The sequence below is a fragment of the Lissotriton vulgaris genome, unplaced genomic scaffold, assembly GCF_964263255.1.
Source record: "Lissotriton vulgaris unplaced genomic scaffold, aLisVul1.2 SCAFFOLD_2288, whole genome shotgun sequence".
In the NCBI taxonomy this organism is placed as follows: Eukaryota; Metazoa; Chordata; class Amphibia; order Caudata; family Salamandridae; genus Lissotriton; species Lissotriton vulgaris.
The window spans coordinates 149686-170930 of NW_028253704.1; the positions used below are offsets into that span (position 1 = coordinate 149686).

Genomic DNA, 21245 nt, shown 5'->3' on the forward strand with positions numbered 1-21245 from the left:
TGGTATTTAACAGCAATGCTTTAAATCTAGAGTTGTCAACTGACGTACCATTGACCTTTTGTTAGATGGGTTACTACACTAGAAGCCGTGGGGAAGGGGGACTGCTGTGGAGCCGTTCTTTAGGCGCAATTTTAAATCCCCATCTGGCAAAATTAGAGCGGTCTGGAAAGTGCCAAAACCCGTTCAACAGCTGTCCAAAGTCCCACTCAAAGGTAAGCCTGGTCAAAACGGTTAAAGTACTTCCGCTATTTAATTAGCATTTCCGAACCATAACAAGGTAGGAGAAAAAAATATTTTCTAAGGATACCTTTTTAAAAAAAAAACATATCTGACACTGCCTGGAGCTCGCTGCTGGCACACACGTCCTCCTCCTCCCAACCCCCATCTTCCAGCCCCACTGCTGGACTCTCCCAGCTTGGGACTCTGCTTACATGGAATTCGTTTGTGGGGGGATGGCTAGAAATTACGAATGCTCAGCTTGTTGGGTTTAAAAGCCCTGGGCGGGGAAGGGAGGGGAGGGATGGTCTGGAAGCAATCTGAAAAGATAGCAAGGGGGTTGGGGGCGGAGTCATTGGGGGTTAAATCAACCCGGTGGTCTGTTCTGGAAGGACGGAGAGCTCCGGTGGCAAAAGAAAAGCCAGTTCATGCATGTGATGTGTGGGCTACACAAGCGGCAATGTTTGGGATTATAAATCGGCAACATGGGAGCGAATTTAGCCAGACTGACCGCTTGTCAATCTGGTATCAGTGTTCTGTGTATAAACCCTACAAACCCAGAGGAAGCACGGTAGTGGGCAGCTATCGCAGGCTACTCTAATCAATGCGATCCAAACGATAAAGGTATCCATTTACAGGACAATGCCCAACACATGAACAGCCGTATATGCAGAGGATCACACAGCAAGACATGATTGGTAGCTAGGATCCCTTTCAGGGGGTGCATTTCCGAGGTTGCTAATCTGCGAGGGTCCGTCTGCAGACAGCCACGCCCAGTGCAATGCGTACGTGTTTCACCGCCGGTCTTGGTGCAGATTCTGGGGCGCCCGAGTTTGCGTCACTTAGAGGACCCGGGATGAACCTCTGAGCATAAAGGACTAGATGCCAAAGCAGGTTAATGCATAAGGGGACTACGGATTCCCCGGGGTGACACACCCGCATGGAGGGATAGACCAGAATCTATGTGATGTAGGGTTGGGTTCGGGCGGGATCGGCTAGCTTCCTTGGAGAACTCTCTCCACACAGAGTTGTAGTACAGGAGCTCTGTGCGGTTCAGACGAGGGGATGGGGTGGGCGAAGTCAGCTCTTTTCTGGGATGCAACCGCATCATGTGGCCAGCAGTGCATCCCTCTGAAGTCTTCCTCCTCCCCCCAATCATGCTAACACCTCTAAGCGCAACTCAGCACAGGAGCTGTGCGAGGCATGGATCTCATTGCTTTAAGGGTTAAATCTTACAGCTTGGACTAGAGACTTGTCACCTCTATATAGAGGGCTTACATAAGGCAAGATCCAGCACTTCACTGTGCGTTACAATAGGGATTAAAAGACGGAAGTTGTCTCTTCATTTTAAAAACCCACTCTAACGCAAAGGGGTGGAAATATCTTGAGAAGCGAAAACGGTTAAACAAGGCTGTAACACTCAGTCCTAAAACACCTGCAACAGGGGGAAAACTGAAGACGGAAAGAAAACCGAAGTAAGCGCAGACGCCCGGTAAGATTTTTGTGGTGAAGGAACAACACATGGAACAAGCAGGGGGTGGACATGGTGCAAACAATTATTAAGTTAGAACCGAAGGTGGGAAACTCGGACAGGTCGAGGCTACACATTTAAATACCCGGAATGCTGCTCTTTTTGGATACAAGCCATTTCAGAACAAGAACGGTGTCTTCTTTAAACATCCACGAACTCGGGAATAGCAAAGGCACTCAAACTCGGGGAGGGGTGGGGTGGAGAGTATAGTACATTAGAGGAGAATAGGGGTTTAAAAAGGCGCTTAATTAGATCCATTAGTTGGGTAAAAAACCTCGAACCAAACATGGCTCAGCGTTCTAATGCAGTAACTACACCCCACAAAAGTAAAAGAAGAAATACATGGAAAACAAAACTGTATTAAAAATAAGTCCTTGGGGTACATGTCAAAACAATTACAAGAACATCCGCTTACAATACACGGGTACAAATGCTTTAAAATGCTAACAAATTCAGGACCATGTTGTGAAGTTATAACAAGGCAGACGGGGGAGAAGGGGCGATTGCTTTTGCAGTCTGTGTGATTCTCGCTAAAAGTATGTAGGCGGGGAGTATAACCTAGACGTCAGCACGCACGAGGAGGGGGAAACAGAGTTGTCGCAAGGAGGGAGCGTTGTTGCCCGACTTGCTGCTGTCATAAAAGGTTCCTTATCTTCTTTATGGAGCCATCTAGACCCATAAAAAAGATAAGAAACCTTTTACGCCAGCAGTAAGTGAAGGAGCCCCGTCTGAAAAGGACCTGGCTTAGCAAGAAAGGAGAACATCACTAGGACCTCTTCTCCAATGGCTGGCCACCGCTTAGGAGGCCAATCAATGCAGAAGAGGGGTGGGGCTTAACCCTTGTTAGTGAAGTACACTCTAAAACATAAAATCTCACAAGCGCGACTGCGCATGTGCGCAGTACGCCACGCGAGACCTAAAAATATTAGAACGTGCTGCACTGACCCCCCCGGGGGCTAAGAAATCATTTGACGGGGGATGGAGGATGCGGCCCGCCTTACTGGGTCGTATTAGGCCCCTTGGACCACCACCTCCCTGGGGCTGGCCCTAAGGATCAAAGGAGGGAGGACACCAGGCCTGCCCCTCCTGCAGCCACTAATGGCCCTGTGGACCCGCACCCCCTAGGGCCGACTCCTGCTGTTGCCAGAGGTGCCGACCCTCTGGAGTTAGCAGTTTGCTTTTACTAGGCGGGAGCTGGGACCGCTCTCACCAAGTGAGAGCATACAGTAACTCCGCTCCTAGTAGTTGGAAGCAAAAATAATGCTCCCACCTGCTAGAAGCAGAGTTTTCATCTGTTTAAACAGATGGAAGGATTGCTCCTGCACGGAGAGAGCAGCATTTTTGACTGCTTCCTGCATGCAGGAGCAATGTTGGTTTGCACTGGAGGTGGGGAGCTGGCAGAAACGACAGGGGCTTTGGGGACCCCCTCACGGTTCCAGCATTGCTCACTGGGTGGCCTGGGCGAGCAACAGGGGCACCCAGCCTTACGTTGCTGAGAAATGGGGTACCAAAGGCAAAAAACAGCCAAGGGATGGGGTCCTCTGGGCCAAAATGTAAATGTCTGCAAAACTGTACTCCTAAATCTAAAATCACCCATACCCCTATTAACTCTACTCACCCCAAATCCTAAAATCACTCTTACGTCCCTTTATCTCTAGCCAGCCTATAATTCTAAAATCACCTTTACCTCTAACCACCTTCCTTCAAACTAAAATCATATTTAGTACCATTACCTCTACCCAAACCTCAACCTCTTTTTAAAAAGAAAAAAAAGAAAATCTTATTTAAAAAAAAATTACTTACCTGCCGATTAAAGTACAGATTGATAAATGATGCAGAGTAAAGGTAAAAATCGAATCGTTATTTACCCACGTGGTAAAGATTGCGGTATAAAGGCCATGCGAGGTAAAGACTGCTGGGCAACCGTTGCGCATCTTTAGCACTAATCACCACACTGGAGAATGTAAAAATCCAAGGAAAAGCCATATATTGGATCATTTCTTTCCTATCGAGCTCGAACCACATCATCTCGCTCTCACTTTTAACATTCATGCCTTACCTCTTTGATCCCGACATCACCCAGGGCTCAGCCATCTATCCCCACCTTCTTAACGTCTACCACAGCCGTCTGTCTGGACTGATTCAAACCTTATGTTATAGCTATGCAAATATGGATATCAAAAGGAGACTAGCTCTAGAATGGGTTAATCTGACATTAATATGATAGATTACTATTAATTACATAGCGACTCAGTATTGTCTTGCCAAGTGGCAGTGGCACCTGTTGGGTGTCTTTAGAAAGCCCTCACCCACCAACCTAGTTGGTGGCATGCTTCATCATCGGGCCCACCCAGTGACACCTAGCGTGTCCCGGGTGTGCTTCGACGCCTGATTACAGCGGAGCAGGTATGTCACTGTGTGTGCGGTGTAGGGTGTTAAGGTATGTGAAATTAAAACGGCTTGGCGGATGGTCCCTGGGGTGAGGATACTTTATTAAAAGGGCCTCCGTCAGCGGTTAAAAATAAGGCTGTGGGACGTTAGAGGCGGGTTACGACCTCCTACGTCCTTAAGTTGTCAACATGTTTCAGCCAGTGCCTTATAGTAATCTGGCTTTCTTCAGGACAATAAAATATGTGTAGGTTAAAATAGGGGTTGTGTAGTGTAGTCTATGTGTCTACACGCCCTAAAGTGTATCTAACTGTGAGAGGGGGGATTCCCTTCTCAAGATCACGCTTTCAATGCTTGTTTTTAGCTCCAAGGTTATTGAAGTGGCAGGGTGAGGCCAGGATTTCTGGCCAGCACCAGCGTGGGACCTGTTGTGCCTCCTTCGCAGAACCGGTTCTGCGAAGGAGGCACAACAAGCATTGAAAGCGTGATCTTGAGAAGGGAATCCCCCCTCTCACAGTTAGATACACTTTAGGGCGTGTAGACACATAGACTACACTACACAACCCCTATTTTAACCTACACATATTTTATTGTCCTGAAGAAAGCCAGATTAGTATAAGGCACTGGCTGAAACATGTTGACAACTTAAGGACGTAGGAGGTCGTAACCCGCCTCTAACGTCCCACAGCCTTATTTTTAACCGCTGACGGAGGCCCTTTTAATAAAGTATCCTCACCCCAGGGACCATCCGCCAAGCCGTTTTAATTTCACATACCTTAACACCCTACACCGCACACACAGTGACATACCTGCTCCGCTGTAATCAGGCGTCGAAGCACACCCGGGACACGCTAGGTGTCACTCAGTGGGCCCGATGATGAAGCATGCCACCAACTAGGTTGGTGGGTGAGGGCTTTCTAAAGACACCCAACAGGTGCCACTGCCACTTGGCAAGACAATACTGAGTCGCTATGTAATTAATAGTAATCTATCATATTAATGTCAGATTAACCCATTCTAGAGCTAGTCTCCTTTTGATATCCATACATATAAACCGGGGATCTGGACTAGCTTTCTGGTCCTCTCTCTCCCTCTTGATCCTCGCAATAGCTATGCAAATGACACCCAGATTATTCTCCAATTAAAAAACCTCAAGAAAGCCACAATACCTAACAGGCACTATGCAAAATCACAGTGAAAGTGTGAATTACTGCCAGCCACTGAAACCCAGAAATAAATTAAATCTGCCCTGCAGACCTAGGACAAGCATCCACACAAACTAGCACTACAACAATTCTTGGAATCATCTAAGATACAGAACTTACCCTGGAGCCACAAATAGATGCTGAAATATAAACATCCCCAACAAACCTGCTCAGATTCTTAAGTCCGGTTTTCCCCCCCTTCCTAGACTTCTCAAACTCCAAAAACAGCTAATGTCCGGATGCCTGGGAATCTCTTCTAAACAAATTATAGCGATCAAATTAAAGGCTGGACTACTTCTACACCTGCACTCTGGGATCACATCACCCCGGCCCTCGTGACCTTACACGGACTTCCAAGGTCTTGCTCGATCACATTCAAAGTACTCTGCATTATACACCGCGCGCTGTATTCAATAGAACTATTTCAGATCTGCCACCCTATAAGACCACTTAAATCCAACACAGTCCTGCAGCTGAAAGTACCATGCTTCAACAAAACTGGGCTTGGAGGGCATTCTTTCTAAGTCCTTGCCAGCAAGTTTTGGAACTCCTTGCCCACCAAGATAAGGAAATTAGAAAACCTTGTTGCTTTTTGGAAGTCTGTAAGACCTGGATCTTCAAATTTTTCTTCAACCTAAAAAACACTAAAGAAACTTTAGGAGAGCCCATTCATCATAAAGGAATAAACCACAATGCACAACAGTAAATACTTATTACAACGAAGAACTCAACTAATTTTCAGATAAATGAAGCAGAATGAAATGTAATCTCACTTAACTACCCTTTAGATATGAGCACACATACGAGCAGTTTTTGTGTGTGCTGTGTCACTAAACGCAGCCTTAGAGCACCTTACTAAGGAGGCTTCCACGGTCTCTGGTAGTGTTAAAAGTGTGCATCCTTTGTTGTCAAACACTGCAGAGAGTCAGGGTAGGGGTAAAACATTCATCATGAGTGAACTGGAATGACGGAAAAGTCTTGGTAAAAAATCTTGGACATCTGGCCAATGTATGCAACTCTGTCCATGTGTGTTGCCAGGGGAGATTGACCTGAGGTTTGACTAACTGGGTCGTCAATGGATTGTTTGAGGTCCTTGGGACCAGGAGGCTAGCAGTGAGTGGTTGTCCACCAATTAGCCTTCCCATCCAGGGTGGGATGTAGGTTTTCTACACACAGCTACTGACCAGAATTATAACTCCACACCAGTAGTTCACTTTGCCACACTCTCCCGTGCACAGGCGGTCCAGCCACATCCTGTACTTCTCTCTCCCTTTCTTTGTGCCCTCGGGGCTCAGTCTGGATAAAAAAAATAGGCTTGTGTTATGTACAGGGATATTTTTACCCTGGATCCGTGATTTTCCCATCTGACATCCGTCTACCCATGCATTAACTCTTAACAGTGTGTGTTAGAAAATAATGCTCACAATAGGGAAAGAGCCAAGACACACCTTAATCGCTTCCTTTGTATATCTTTCATTGTACATTGCTGCTGGGTGAGATCAGTTCCTTTGGACAGGGGCTGTGGTGAGGGCGCTTGTGGGTGAGGTGATTGTTCTTTTTGTCTGGCTGGAATGGCAAAGTGCTCGGAGTCATTTATACAAAGAGTTGCCCATGTCAAGAAGTGTTATTTCTTATTTCTCTTGGCATGTAGTATTGCTGCTAGAACTGCTTTTGGTGCAAAACACACAATAGTGATGGTAGATGCTTGAATTGACCTCATCAGACACTCGTAATTATTGTGGGATGCATTCCAGTTCATCATGTCTTTGCTTGCTGTGCCACAGGTAGACCAGACATTAGCAAAACACCCTTGCTCCTGCTGCAAGCAACGTGGCTCGGACTGCTAGGCCACGCAGACACACGCCTGCATCTCGCTGAGGAGGCAAAAGAAGACTGAAACTGGTCTGGTGTTCCTTGTCTTCTCATTAAGAGGTGTGGCCCAAAATGCCTGGCTGGAGCATCCTTTTTAAGTTCAGGCAAAGTCTGGAATGCATATGGGCGGTCCTCATTTGTGACCTCACTGAAAACCAACAAATGATAGAATGGAATGCAACCAAGTGTAATTGCCAGTGGATAAGCTTAATTGAAGCCCTTCGCCCATCGCTCATTGTATTGTTTTGTCTAAGGGACTTACTATTCTATAAGGGAAATGAATACCCACCTCACATCTAAGGAGAAGGCTTGATTCCAATCCCTGCACTGAGCAGTCTGACTTTTTTTTTTATGTTGTGATAGCAAAAATCACAATATAATGCACTGTACGTCCATGCATTACTGATTGTTGAGCAAAGATTACAAAGTGTGACTAAGCTGCTCTATGAGCCATGATTGGTTTCGGTTGCATCTCATACAGGCCCAACATGTCGACTGGATGGAATGTTGGGCTTGAGCTTGACCCGGCTGGTTAGAATGTGCAGCCTGGCTCCACCATCTTTGTCCAGCGAAGAACTGCCGAGCGGGTTGGGTGGAAAAAAGAACGTACCTTCTAACAGAAGTTCATGCTCATTCCTTGGGTATGGTATGTCCCTCGTTTAGTGACCTCCTGCTTTCTCACCCCTTCTTCCTCCCACCATCCCTGTCTTTTTCTTTCCTCTCTGATAGAGCATGGACTCATCAGACCTTTCAGACAGTCCGATCACCCTGCAGGAGTACTTGGAGGTGAAAAAGGCCCTGGCCACCTCTGACGCCAAGGTGCAGCAGCTGATGAAAGTCAACAACAACCTGAGTGAGGAGCTCCGCCGTTTGCAGCGGGAGGTCAGTGTCTCTCCTCCCCCTCCCCACCGTCTGCCGAGGGAGGTCAGTCTTTCTGCTCACCGTAAGATGTAGGAGCTATGTGCTGTCTGTCGTTCTTGTCTGTCTCTCCTTCCTGTGTCTCCCTCTGTCTCTTCACCTCCACGCCAACTTTTGCTGCTGCGCGAGACCCCATGCAGCAATCTGTGCTCTTAACCCTACTGAACCTGAATGAGCTCCGGCTCTGCTGCCTGTGCAACTGATCACTTTCCTCTCTGGTCTTCTGCTATTCATGTGCTATGCCACGATTTACACATCAACCTGTGAGCAGCAGGATATGACTGGCTCCTCTTTTTACTTGCTATGAGTTGTTCTGTAGGGTTGGGTTAGAGATCCACATGTTGTGCATGATCCTGGCTACTATAGGTTGGATTCAGCAAGGTTACAAGTTTCCCCCCCAAAAACACAGTGAGCATTGACTTGTGGGCATGACCAGGCACGTGTGTGTGCTGGCCAGAAACACTGCCCTCCCCTCTGATCCGACGGCATTTCCAGATAAATTTGTTGAGTTCCAATTTTGCTTCTGCAATTTACACCTCGGAAAAGACTATTTACTCGGAACATTGAATTGAGTGAGATGATTAGGTGTTGGAAATGGTCTAAAAGTAACTTCCGGGATGTGGACAGCTGGCACTGCTGCACTTTATTGGCAGTTCGTCGTTTCCACGGTTCAGAGTGAATTCTCAGTAGAGTAGTGGCCAAACGACAGTGATCCCTATGGAAGTGATGAGGACTCAATTTGATGTATCCACGCTCTGCTCTCAGTTCCTGATGAACATTCCTATCCGCTTGTAACACTTTTAATTTAAAACTGTCAGAAAAGTAGGAGACACAATGTTGCAGCAAAACGTTTAATTTGAAGACAGGCATAACTGTTTTTGGGTAGAACCTTTTGTATATTGTAAATCTATTTATATAGCGCTTAGTACCCCTGATGTGGCATTAAATCCCTTATCAGCGAGTAGCATGCTACTCCAGAACCCAAAAGTATTAGTGGTGTATAGGTATAGGGAAATATGAATTAATTTGATATGTTACAGCTGCTCCATCAACGCTGAAAACTGCAATGTCATAACTGGCCGGGGCAGATGCAAGCCTTCTCTTCCTTACCACAAATGATCCACCCTGCATGTATCTGATGAACAGGGTGTCACTGTTGCAGTATGCAAGGGTGCATGATACTCTGATGTAAATGATGTTTGGGAAGATAAAAAGCAGCTACCCCATATAAGGCAGGCTGCATCTGTGAGGACTTTCCCACTGGCAGGCATAATCATGTAAAAAGGTCCTATACTAGAGGCTCAGACAATGGCGATTTAACATATGTTGCTAGGCAGGGGGCTTTCTTTATGCAGAGACCAGAACCTGCCACACATGCAGCTTCATCATGTTAGCCTATACCGTGCAGTTTTACTAGGCCAGCTAAAGTAACAACCCCCTCAGTCATTGATGTTGCCAGAGCCAGAATAAAAATATACAGGGCAGCTTGGGACATCGCGAAACAGATCCATTCATTGTCAATCTGCAGGATTTATGTGCATTTTTGCAGAAAGTAGATTGATCAGATGCTGAAATCAACAAGTTAGCAGCACCTGTGTTATAGATTCACATGCTTTGCATTCTCCTGCCATCTGGTTTTGAGTTCCAAGGAACTGGAAGCAGCAGCTATTGTCCCAGATCAGACTGTTTCAAAAATATCATAAGAGGATGTTCGAGGCATATGAGCTGCAGATTCTACACTTTGCATTAGATCGCCACCTGGTGTTGGGCTCGGATGATTGCATGTTGTTGTCATCTTGGAAGAAGTCCTTGTAGTCACGAGATAGGTGACTCCTCCCTTGAACGATAGTGCGCATGGGCATCGGCTCCATCCTTAGATTGTTTTTTTCACCACTGGGTTCGGATGCAACTTTTCCGCTCCAGTTCGAAAATCTACTTTTCAAAGACTTTGACGCGCAAAAACTTCTAAAACAAACTTTAACTTCAATATACATAGACTCAACCTCATCACTTCGATTCCGGTCGTCGGCGCAGGCCGTTGGGCCTACCCGCGTGGTGAGGCCTACAACTCATGGAAAGGACACCATTCAAGAAATGCCCCGTGTGTGGAGCAGAGTTTCCACACAGTGACCATCACGAGGTGTGTAACCTGTATTTAATACCTGAACACAACGAGTCCAGCTGCACAGCTTGTGCGTCCTTTTGATCCAAGAAGACCATTCGAGATCGGAGGACCCGTCAACGCGACATGCAGAGATCAGCTCCGGAACCGGTGGATATCTTCAAAGAAGGTCCATGTGTCCCTGAGGAAGATTCCGATGATCTCCAGATCGTATCTTGGGCAGACGACTCAGATGGCTCCATACCATAAGGTCAACGCGTAAGTACGACTGCCCCTACCCTAGCACCAACCCGTAAACCAAAGGCTAAGGTCAAAACTCCGCCTTCGGGGCCCGACCGAGACATTGCTTTGAAAGCCCCACCATCGAGCCCGGCTCCGAAGAAAATATTAAAGCCTTCCGGTAGCTCCATACAGAGCAAACCGCACGTGCCAATACTACGAGCTCCCTCTGTTCCGAAACCGAAAGAATTCCCGGTTCCGAAAAAGACTTGGAAACCGTCGACTTCTACACAAAAGACTGCACCGAAACCAATGAAGCCTGCTTTGACCCCAAAATCTTCGGTGCCCAAACCCACAAAGCCTGATTCCGATGCCTTCAAACCTTCGAACCAGGGCTCGGCTCCGAAAACAATACCTTCAGTGCCGAAAAGTACGCCAAATGACTATACAACAACTCCTAAGGCTAAAGACAAGCTAAAACTAGGCCCGGAACCGAAAAAAAGGCGCCGAAAGCAATTTCTCAAGGAGAAGAGCTTTTTACACCTGATCCTTTGCAAAAAAAGTTATACATAGATCCAGAAACAGGACATGTTTCCACCACACCACACAGGAAGAGGACGTTGGATACAGCACCTACACCTCCAGTGCTGGTCAAGAAGAAGGACTCTGCCACATCTCCTATGCACCCTTCTTCTCCTGTATCTCCTTCTCCTGCTCTCCCTTTAAACATTTCACCTTAAAATTCTCCTCCTCATTCTCCACAACATACACCTCCTCAGGATGCTGATGATGATCAGTTTAGCTTGGGGGGGGGGGGGGGGGGGGGGGAGGAGCGAAAGACCCAGATGACCCTTTCCCCTACCCAACAGGTTCACCAGACTGGGAATATCCAAACCCACAGGATATACCAGATATTCCTGACCCACATATATATCCATCTAAATCTTCTCCTCCAGAAGACAATATTAGGGTTGGACACTTAATTAATAGGGCTGCCATCTATCACAAGGTAACCATGCATTCAGATGAGGCAGAAGAAGATTTTTTACTAGCCACTTTTGAACAATCACAAAAATCTGTGCAAATACTGCCAATGATTAAAGGATTCATTAAACATGCACCAGAAGTGTTTAAAGATCCTGTAAGAGCTAGAATCATAAACCCAAGGATAGAGAAAAGGTACAGAGCAGCTTCTGCGGATCCGGCTTACATTAAAGGACAGCTACCCTTAGACTCCCTGGTAGTTTCAAACGCTAGGAAAAGAGCAAATTCCCAAACATCAGGCGAAGCACCACCTCCTGATTAAGAATCAAAGATCATAGATGCTTCAGGGAAAAGAATAGCTGCCCAAGCTAGCAATGCATGGCGCATTGCTAATACACAAACCCTCCTCTCAAGATACAACAGGGCTCCCTATGATCAGCTAGAGAAGCTCTTACAACATCTACCTGAACAATATAAAGCACAAGCAGATGACCTCATACAAGAGGGTACGCTTATATCGAATGCATCCATTAAATGTGCACTAGATGTAGCAGACACTGCATCCAGGGCAATAAACACCAGTATCCTCCTTAGACGTCACGCGTGGCTACGCATTTCAAGATTTAAGCAAGAGGTACAAACTACCATCTTAAATCAACCATTCAACCAACAACAATTATTTTTTCCAGAAGTAGACACAGCTCTTGAAAAAATGAAAAAAGACACTGACACAGCCAAGTCTATGGGAGCTCTGCAGTCTACACAAGCGAGCGACTCCTTTCGTCGCTCCTTCTACAGAGGAGGCTCCAAACAAGCTGGAGCAGACAATTCAGCTTCCTTTAAGACAAATACACAAGCATCCTCTAATAAAGGATACTTTAGAGGGGCTACAGAGGTAATAACAATAAGGGAAGAGGTTGAGGTAACAACAACAACAACAATCGATCCTCTTCCACCACTAAACAATGACTTCATTCAGCTCCCCCAACAGCATACCACTCCTGTAGGGGGGAGATTAACACAGTTCCTACCTGTCTGAAATTCCATCACAGCAGACAAGTGGGTAAGACCGATTATCCAGTATGGTTACTGCCTAGAGCTTACAGCTACCCGTCCAAATATACCTCCCCGACAGCGTCCAATGTCCACAGAACATCTAACACTGCCCCAACAAGAAGTTCTCTCATTGCTGCAAAAAGATGCAATAGAGCTAGTTCCATTGCAACATCAAAGAACAGGGGTCTACTCACTCTACTTCCTAATACCCAAAAAGGGTGGGACACTAAGACCAATTCTAGATTTAAGGCCTCTCAATCTGTATATGCACGCAATCTAGGATTCTTCCTCGACTCCTCCCTCTCCATGTCTAAGCAGGTCAACACCGTCTCCTCCTCCTGATACAACACCCTCTACATGCTCCGCAGGATCTACAAGTGGATACCGACCGAAAAAAGAAGAATGGTGACACAGGCCCTCGTCAGCAGCAGACTGGACTACGGAAACGCACTCTACGCAGGAATCCCAGCCAAACACCTACGACGACTGCAACGAATCCAAAACGCATCCGCTGGGGGATCAACATCCCCCACTGCAGCCACATCACCCCTCACCTGAGAAACCTACACTGGCTCCTCATCGACAAGAGGATCACCTTCAAGCTCCTCACCCACGCACACAAAGCACTCCACAACACCGGACCAGCCTACCTGAACAGCAGACTCCCCCCCACCCGCCAGCTCCGCTCCGCCAGCCTCACCCTCGCCGCTGTCCCCCGCATCCAACGAACGACCTCCAACGGAAGATCCTTCTCCTACCTCGTTGCCAAGACCTGGAACATCCTCCCTACTCACATACGGCAGATCCAAGACCTACTCCCCTTCAGAAGACTCCTCAAGACCTGGCTCTTTGAGCTGTAGCAGCACACCCCCCTCCCCCCATCCCCCCTCCCTTCAGCGCCTTGGGACCCTCACGGGTAAGTAGCGCGCTCTACAAGTACTTTGATTGATTGATATATACACTCCGACCATTTTCACATGGTCACTTTACAACAAGTGCTCCCATTATTGCAACAAGGCGATTTCCTCACTACACTAGCCCTCAAAGACGCCTACTTTCACATTCCTATACATCCTTCTCACAGGAAGTATCTCAGGTTTGTGATAGAAGGACAACCCTATCAATTCAAAGTTATTCCATTCGGGGTCACAACTGCACCAAGAGTGTTCACAAACTGCCTAGCAGTAGTAGCAGCACATCTCAGACATCCATGTCTTTCCATACTTAGACGATTGGTTCATAAAAGCCAAGTCATTCAACCAGTGTGTGTTCAACACACCTCTCACACAATTCAAACACTGCACAACTTGGGGTTTACAATAAACCACACCAAGTCACATCTACAGCCCTCTCATGTACATCAATACATAGAGGCTACCATAAACACCAATACAGCTCTAGCTTATCCCAGTCCAGCCAGGATACAGAGTATTCAAACCTTAGTCACAAGGTTTCAAAACCAACACTCTCTCCCAGCCAGAGTGTTCATGCAATTAATAGGCATGATGGCATCTTGCATTTTTATTGTACCATATGCAAGACTGCAAATGTGCCCATTGCAGGAATATCTAGCACATTAGTGGAATCAGGCACAAGGACAACTGACAGACCTGGTGTTGGTGGACAGCCGCACACATCGCTCTCTGCAGTGGTGGAACACCAAAAACTTGTCCAGAGGGCTGCCGTTCCTAGAGCCTGTTCCACAAGCAGTACTGACAACAGACGCATCCCTCACAGGATGGGGAGCACATCTGCTCCACCACACAATTCAGGGAAGATTGACCGCTCAACAAAAGGTGCTTCACGTCAATCATCTAGAGTTGCTGGCGATTTTCCTGGCACTGAAGTCCTTCCAAGTGCACATACAGAACAAAGCTGTCTTAATCCGGACGGACAACATGACAGCCATGTACTACATACAAAAAAAAGGAGGCACACATTCCCTGCAACTATCCCTGCTCGCACAAAACATTTGTAGATGGGGCATTCCACAAAAAATATATCTGCTTGCAGAACACCTTCCAGGAGTTCACAATCAGATAGCCGATCTGTTAAGTCGACAGACACAACAGATTCACGAATGAGAACTACATCTGCAAGTTCTTCAGCCATTCTTTCACAAGTCGGGTCATCCAGACCTAGACCTGTTTGCCACACATGAAAACGCACAATGCCCAACCTTCGCCGCCAGGTTTCCACACCCGTTGTCCAAGGGCAATGCGATATGGATGAACTGGTCAGGCAGATTTGCGTACGCTTTTTCGCCAACCCCACTAATACCACTAGTGGTACGCAAGTACAAACCACAGTCTCTCAAAATGATCCTGGTAGCTCCCACATGGGCACGCCAACCGTGGTTCCCCACACTGCTAGAACTCTCCCTAGTTTCACACCAAAAACTGTCTCCGACACCATCCATGCTAACGCAGAACCATGGAGACATCAGGCATCCAGGTGCAAGTCAACTGAATCTGGTGATCTGGCTCCTGAAGTCTTAGAGTTTGGTTACCTTAACCTGCCACCAGACTGTATGGATATCATTAAAGTAGCCAGAAGACCTACTACTAGAGCTTGCTAAGCTGCTAAATGGAAAAAGATTTGCCATTTACTGCAATAATAATCAAATTGATCCTTTAGATGCTTCCATCCAAAATATTATCTGTTTCCTTCTCCATTTACAAAGATGTAATCTGGCATATTCATCTATACGTTTACATCTTGCAGCCATTGCCACATATCTACAAAACAGACAACATACGTCGTTGTTTAGAGTACCAGCAATAAAAGCTTTTATGGAAGGATTAAAAAGAAGTATTCCTCCTAGGTTACCACCCTCTCCAGAGTGGAACCTAAACATTGTTCTTACCAGGCTCATGGGACCCCCTTTTGAACCGTTAGATAAATGTGAACTACAATTTCTCACATGGAAAACTGCTTTCCTCGTTGCTATTACCTCTTAGAAGAGTTGGTGAGATTCAAGCTTTCACTATACAAGAACCTTTCTTACAATTACACCGTAACAAGGTGGTTCTAAGGACTAATCCTAAATTCCTTCCTAAAGTAATTACTCCTTTTCATCTAAACCAATCTGTTGAGTTACCAGTGTTTTTTCAAAACCCAGACTCTGTAGCAGAGAGAGCTTTACACACACTAGATGTCAAAAGAGCTCTTCTCTTTTACATCGATAGGACCCAGTCCTTTTTGCAAAAAAAGCAACTATTTGTAGTTTTCTAATACAGACACAAGAAACCACCGTTCCTTGCGGAAGCACCGTTTCACAGATGTGCGTAAAGACGGCTGCACCCGACCGTCCTAAGCGTTCTGCTTTACTTGGAGTCAATACTATACCAGGATACCCTTTCCTACAACCCGTACCTGCCGGGTCGGAAATATCACCGGCATATCGAACCCATGATTATTTGACCATTGAAAGCCCTGAAGAGTCACGGGTATAGCACCCGCATGACGAAACACGCGTCTGCTGGTTATTTGCTTTGATGTCACCCTTCCTATCAGGAAGGCTAAATATATTTCATTTTGAAAAACAACGCTTCAGATCTGTCTACCTTGTTTCATTGAATGCGGTTACTTGTTTACCATGAGTATCATGACCATATTTTAAACTTTACGTGTGCACGGGACTTTTTGTTCTAATCATTGAGTGAGCCCCTGTAACTCCCTACAGAGGTTTTAGGGTCTCCTCTGACCTGTAGCACCGTCATGTAGTAAATACTTTTCATCAATCACTTACCACTACCAGCCCAGGCTCCAATCTTCCTGCACACTCAGAAACCCTAAACAGAACCCTCAGTATTTGTAGCTTTCTCTCCACCACATAAAGGCAATCTCATTTCTAAATCAGGAATTGCAAGGTGGATTGTTAAATGTATACAAATATGCTATCACAAAGCAAAACGCACATTAACAGTTCCTCCTAGAGCACACTGCACACGCAAATTAGGAGCCTCTATGGATTTCTTGGGGAACATTCCCCTAGAAGACATCTGCAAGGCAGCAACTTGGTCTGCAACACACACCTTCACTAAACACTATTGTGTTGATGTGCAAGCCAAGCAGCAAGCTGCAGTGGGCCAAGCTGTCCTTAAAACTCTCTTTCAAACTACTGCAACAGACACAGGTGACCACCGCTATGGGAGACACTGCTGCACAATCGATGCAAAGTGTAGAATCTGCTGCTCATATGCCTCGAACGGAAAATGCTACTTACCAGTATGCATCTGTTCTTGGCATGTAGAGCTGCAGATTTCTACACGCCCTCCAGCCTCCCCGAGACCTGTATCTGTTCCAGTTTTATCCTAATTAGATATACACGCATGGACATCCTTTCTTTCTACTGACTCCATCATTTCCCATCATGGCGAAAAACAATCTAAGGATGGAGCCGATGCCCATACGCACTATCGTCCAAGGGAGGAGTCACCTATCTCGTGACTACAAAGACTTCTTCCAAGATGACAACAACATGCAATCATCCGAGCCCAACACCAGGTGGCGATCTAATGCAAAGTGTAGAAATATGCAGCTCTACATGCCAAGAACAGATGCATACTGGTAAGTAGCATTTTCCTTTCCACAGACGTTATGTTTGAACATTCCTGATTGGGATTCAGGCCTATCTGGTTCTCCAGTCAGTGATGTCATGCACAGAATCAGATAGGAATACAGGCTGACACATTTGTAGGATCACTGTAATAAGGTGTGATGCGACTCACTTAAATGTGTTCCTCAGCAGAAAAGAGACTAGTCCGACCTCCTCTCTTAGTGGTGGTGGGTGTTGTTTGGAGTTGGACAGGATTTGTCCTCCCGTTGGTTCTTGCAAAGACTGCATTCTCAGCAGGAGCATGTTTATTGGCGTGGCCTGTGACCCATCAAGAAATGTTGACAGGACCAAGGCGACATTGAAGATGGGGGTCCTGCTTCTTTGAACTCGCCCTGTATTTCACTCCAACAGAGTACCTTACTACAAGTAAATGACTACTGGTCACAGTAAAGAGATGTGTGCAGTTTTAGAGTTCCTGGCCCATTAAACAAATCAGCTCATTGGGGAATAAAGAAGAGACCTGTAACTAATTTCAAGTGGCGTCAAGTGGCGCTAAAGAGCCAAACTGAATGCAGTGTCGGAATAGTGTGCTAATTACAAAGAAAGGCTGAACATAGATACTTCTGCTGGGCATGGGCTGTTCGATCTATCGCTTATGTTACAGGGCCTCCTCCCTTCCCCAGTGAATGGGCATTACATGCATCACAAGGAGATGATGGACGGAGCACTGAAACGTTTCAGACATTCATCCCCAGTCACTGATCTGGGTTGAATCCATCATCGTTATTTAGCTTACTTCGCCATCCCAGTTCACACACCTATATGCAAATCAATCTTGACCCTGTGCCTCAGGGGTACAGCCCAGCCCAAACTGCCAAGCCAGGTCTTCCGTGGACCGGAAACAAGCATCCTAGTTTGGTTTCGGGGTAACACCCCATATCAGCCAGGCTAGCTTGAATCCATTGGCAAAGTGAGCAAGGGACCCACGTCTGGGCATACCCTGCCAACTTAGGGCTAACAAAGCAAACCCAAGGAGATGATGGATGGAGCGCTGAAACTTTTCAGACACTCACCCCCAGTCAGATCTGGGTTGAATCCATCATCGTTCTTCAGCTCACTTCACCACCCCAGTTCAGACACAGCCATATGCAAATCAGTCTTGACCCTGTTCCTTATGGGAACTATGATGGAATCAACCCAGATCTGTGACTGGACGTGAGTGTCTGAAAAGTTTCAGCGCTCCGCCCATCATCTCCTTGTGATTACACGGATCACACCAGCATCGACATGGAATATAACGTTGCTTTGTTATGCCTCTTTTCTTGGGGTGCATTAAAAGCAGACAGGCTGGAAGTGTCTCATTCTGCAGTGCAATCTGCTGCTCTTGCTGCTGTATTTTTGTATGACCGGAGCCTGTCTTTTGCAGTGCAAAGACCACTGGCATGATTGTCGCTGCATATCTGCCCCTCTGTGTGAAGTGATGGGTCACGGTCTCCGGGCTTGCATACTCTTCCTTCTGAGTAGTGTTGCAAGATTTTTGGGAAATGCTGAGAGACTGACCCCTGTTCCCGTCTGATTGGTCGTGTGCTTCCTGTTTAAGGGGCGCCTCCTTTCCTCCCAAGGTGGCCGCTTGTGTTGCAGCTGTGCAGATCCTTGACCTGCTTGCAGCAAGCTACACACAGACTTTACTTGGAGGCCCAGCAGAGCGTGCCCTGCAAGAAGTATTTGAGAAAACTCCCTCGTGTGAAATAAATGGCTCCAGACCAGGGAAAGAATGGTGGTTTTGCTGTGGTTGTTGGTAGAAAAGCCATTCATGATATCCGTTATAACCGGCTGCTTGACTGACCGAGATTCGCCGGCCAGACGGACGTAGGTTTAGAGGCTCCTTCAGATCGTGTTGAAGGCTACTAATTGATCACGCAGGTCCTACCAAAGCAGCCCGGGGACAACTATCTACAACGGCTGTGGGGCGGAGAACAACACAGGAACTCTTCCTGGTTCCAGATCCTGACCCCACAGGTTGTATCTATCTAACCCCGCAGCCCACAATGGCCTCCTTTTTTAGTTTGAGCACTTCCTTTGGTCCTGATGAATTGCCTTGATGGCATGAAACATGTCGACCAGATCACTTGTTGAGGGTTGAACGGGCTTCCCACACATTGGTTGGCTGTAATCCCATACCCCTCTTAGTTTTAATAAAGTAGGTAGCTACAGGAATAAAATACCCAGAGTAGACTACACTAACTTTTTTTAGAATCACCACATGTCACGCTCACTACTTCACGATTAGGGCCCCTCACACCCACTCAAACTTCGGCTTTGGAATAAAAGATCTCCGACAAAGTGCAGCACTAAGTGCCGCCCGTCAGGCATTGCAGTGCCGGCTTGACGCAGGAGCAGGAAGCCGATGATGACACGAAGCGACCGGTTGGGACTGCGACAGTAGTCATAGAACCAACCTGTTGTGTGAGGTTTCCCTAAATTCCGAAAAGAGACAATCGCTCCTGACTTCCAGATACAACCTCCCTTTCAGAGAGAGGAAGCTAGTCCACTCCCCCTAACATAGTTATCACCCCCAGGGGAACTTTGTGCAATCAGTTGGGTAATAATCCGTTATTGCAGCTCACGTAATGAAGGGTGTATACACGTTGTGACTAGACGAACCATTCGCAGGCTTCCAAAGATGCAGTGCACTATTAGGCCGACACCTTTTAGTTCTTTCCAAGCTTATTACCAAATGTTATATCAACCAAACAAATGATCACCTGGTGTCCCTTCGCAGGCCCCATTCAAAAATGTTGTACACGCTGGATGTCAGCAGGGCATTAAGATAGAACGTCGACTGGCATTAAAATCACTTTTGAATTGTTTGTGAGCTGCAGCGGTAGCTAGAAGAAAAACACTTGCAAAGGACCATTTCACGCAGAATCCACATTATCACTTCCCTGCGCAGTGCATATGAATCTACAACCCATACATGATGCAAAGAAAGATTCCCAGCCTGCAATCTCCAGAACCTTTGCATTTAAAGTGATGCTATATACTCATGCAAGACTCACCTTTCTTCTTCTTGAGGGATGAGGTAATGAATTAAGCTTTTTCCCCATACTTCTTGGCACGACAATTAGAAAATGTTATTGAACAAGGTGTGGTCAGCTAACACAAGAAGTGGGTTACAGATTTCCTTGAGTAGGTTTGTTTGTGAAACTTTCTAACCTGTTCCGTGTCCAACCACTAAATGGCAGGAGTGTGCAAAGCATTAAAACATGTTGCTCTTACTTCCGATTTAGTATCACAGAATTAGTGTTACAAAGTTAATATTACGGGTAGGTAACATTTCCTTTCCACTGCCATGCTCTGTACAATATGGTTTGAGAAAGCTCTGGCGGTTCTAAGTGTCTTCTCAGGCATTCGCCTTCGATGGGTCTGTTTGTGACCTTCTCAGTGAAGGATGCAGCGTGGAATGGACATGTTTGGTGGTGCAGCCAAGAGCTTGAGTTTGTAGGGATTTGCTGAAGTCCGCCATATTGCTTTGTCATTTGGTTGTACCTTGAATACAGAGGCCTATCCATCATTATGCATGATTAATAGTGGCACGAGGTTTCCTGCTCGGATGACTGGATTCACCAGTGATTGGTTAATGCTTTCTGATTTTGCAGTCCAGACATGGGTAGGTCCTGGCTGCAGCTTGTCAACCCAGGGCTGAAATATGAACCCCCACCCACCCCCGTCCCCGTCCCTCCTGCAGCTCGGTGGCCCTGCTCTTGCCAAGCTGCACCGTCCTCCCTGCATGAGTCTATCTCTCCTGCCTTTACAGATCCACAAACTGCAGACGGAAAACCATCAGATCAGACAGCAGACGGCTCCCGCGCACCCAGCGCCGGCCAGCAATGAGCGCCAGGACCACAACCTCCCTGCTCCGCACCGGCGGGACCGGCATGCGTTCTCCATGTACGAGCCGAGCTCGGCACTCAAGCCCTTCGGACAGCCAGTGGACGAGATTGTCAACAGATTGCAGCCCTTCCACTCCAGTGTGAGTTGTTGTTTTAGGCTCGCAGGCGTTTCCGGCCTGTGGGTAGTCGCAGCAGAGAGGGGGACTTTGGGATCCTGCCCCCTAGACATCTGTAACTTCTCAAACATGAGCCATGCGCGCCTTCAGGCAGTCAGGGGCAG

The 21245-nt window shown here is 46.8% G+C and overlaps 1 protein-coding gene across 1 annotated transcript in view; it reads left to right on the plus strand.

The window, feature by feature from the left end:
• The window catches only part of GIT1 (GIT ArfGAP 1), a gene marked incomplete at its 5' end in the record, with an annotated part of 206661 nt that overhangs the window by 136602 nt on the left and 48814 nt on the right, over positions 1 to 21245 (plus strand). The window contains 2 exons of the mRNA XM_086951454.1: positions 7942 to 8094; positions 20890 to 21105. Of these exons, the coding sequence (XP_086807580.1) occupies positions 7942 to 8094; positions 20890 to 21105 (369 nt within the window). The remainder of the gene's footprint in view (positions 1 to 7941; positions 8095 to 20889; positions 21106 to 21245) is intronic.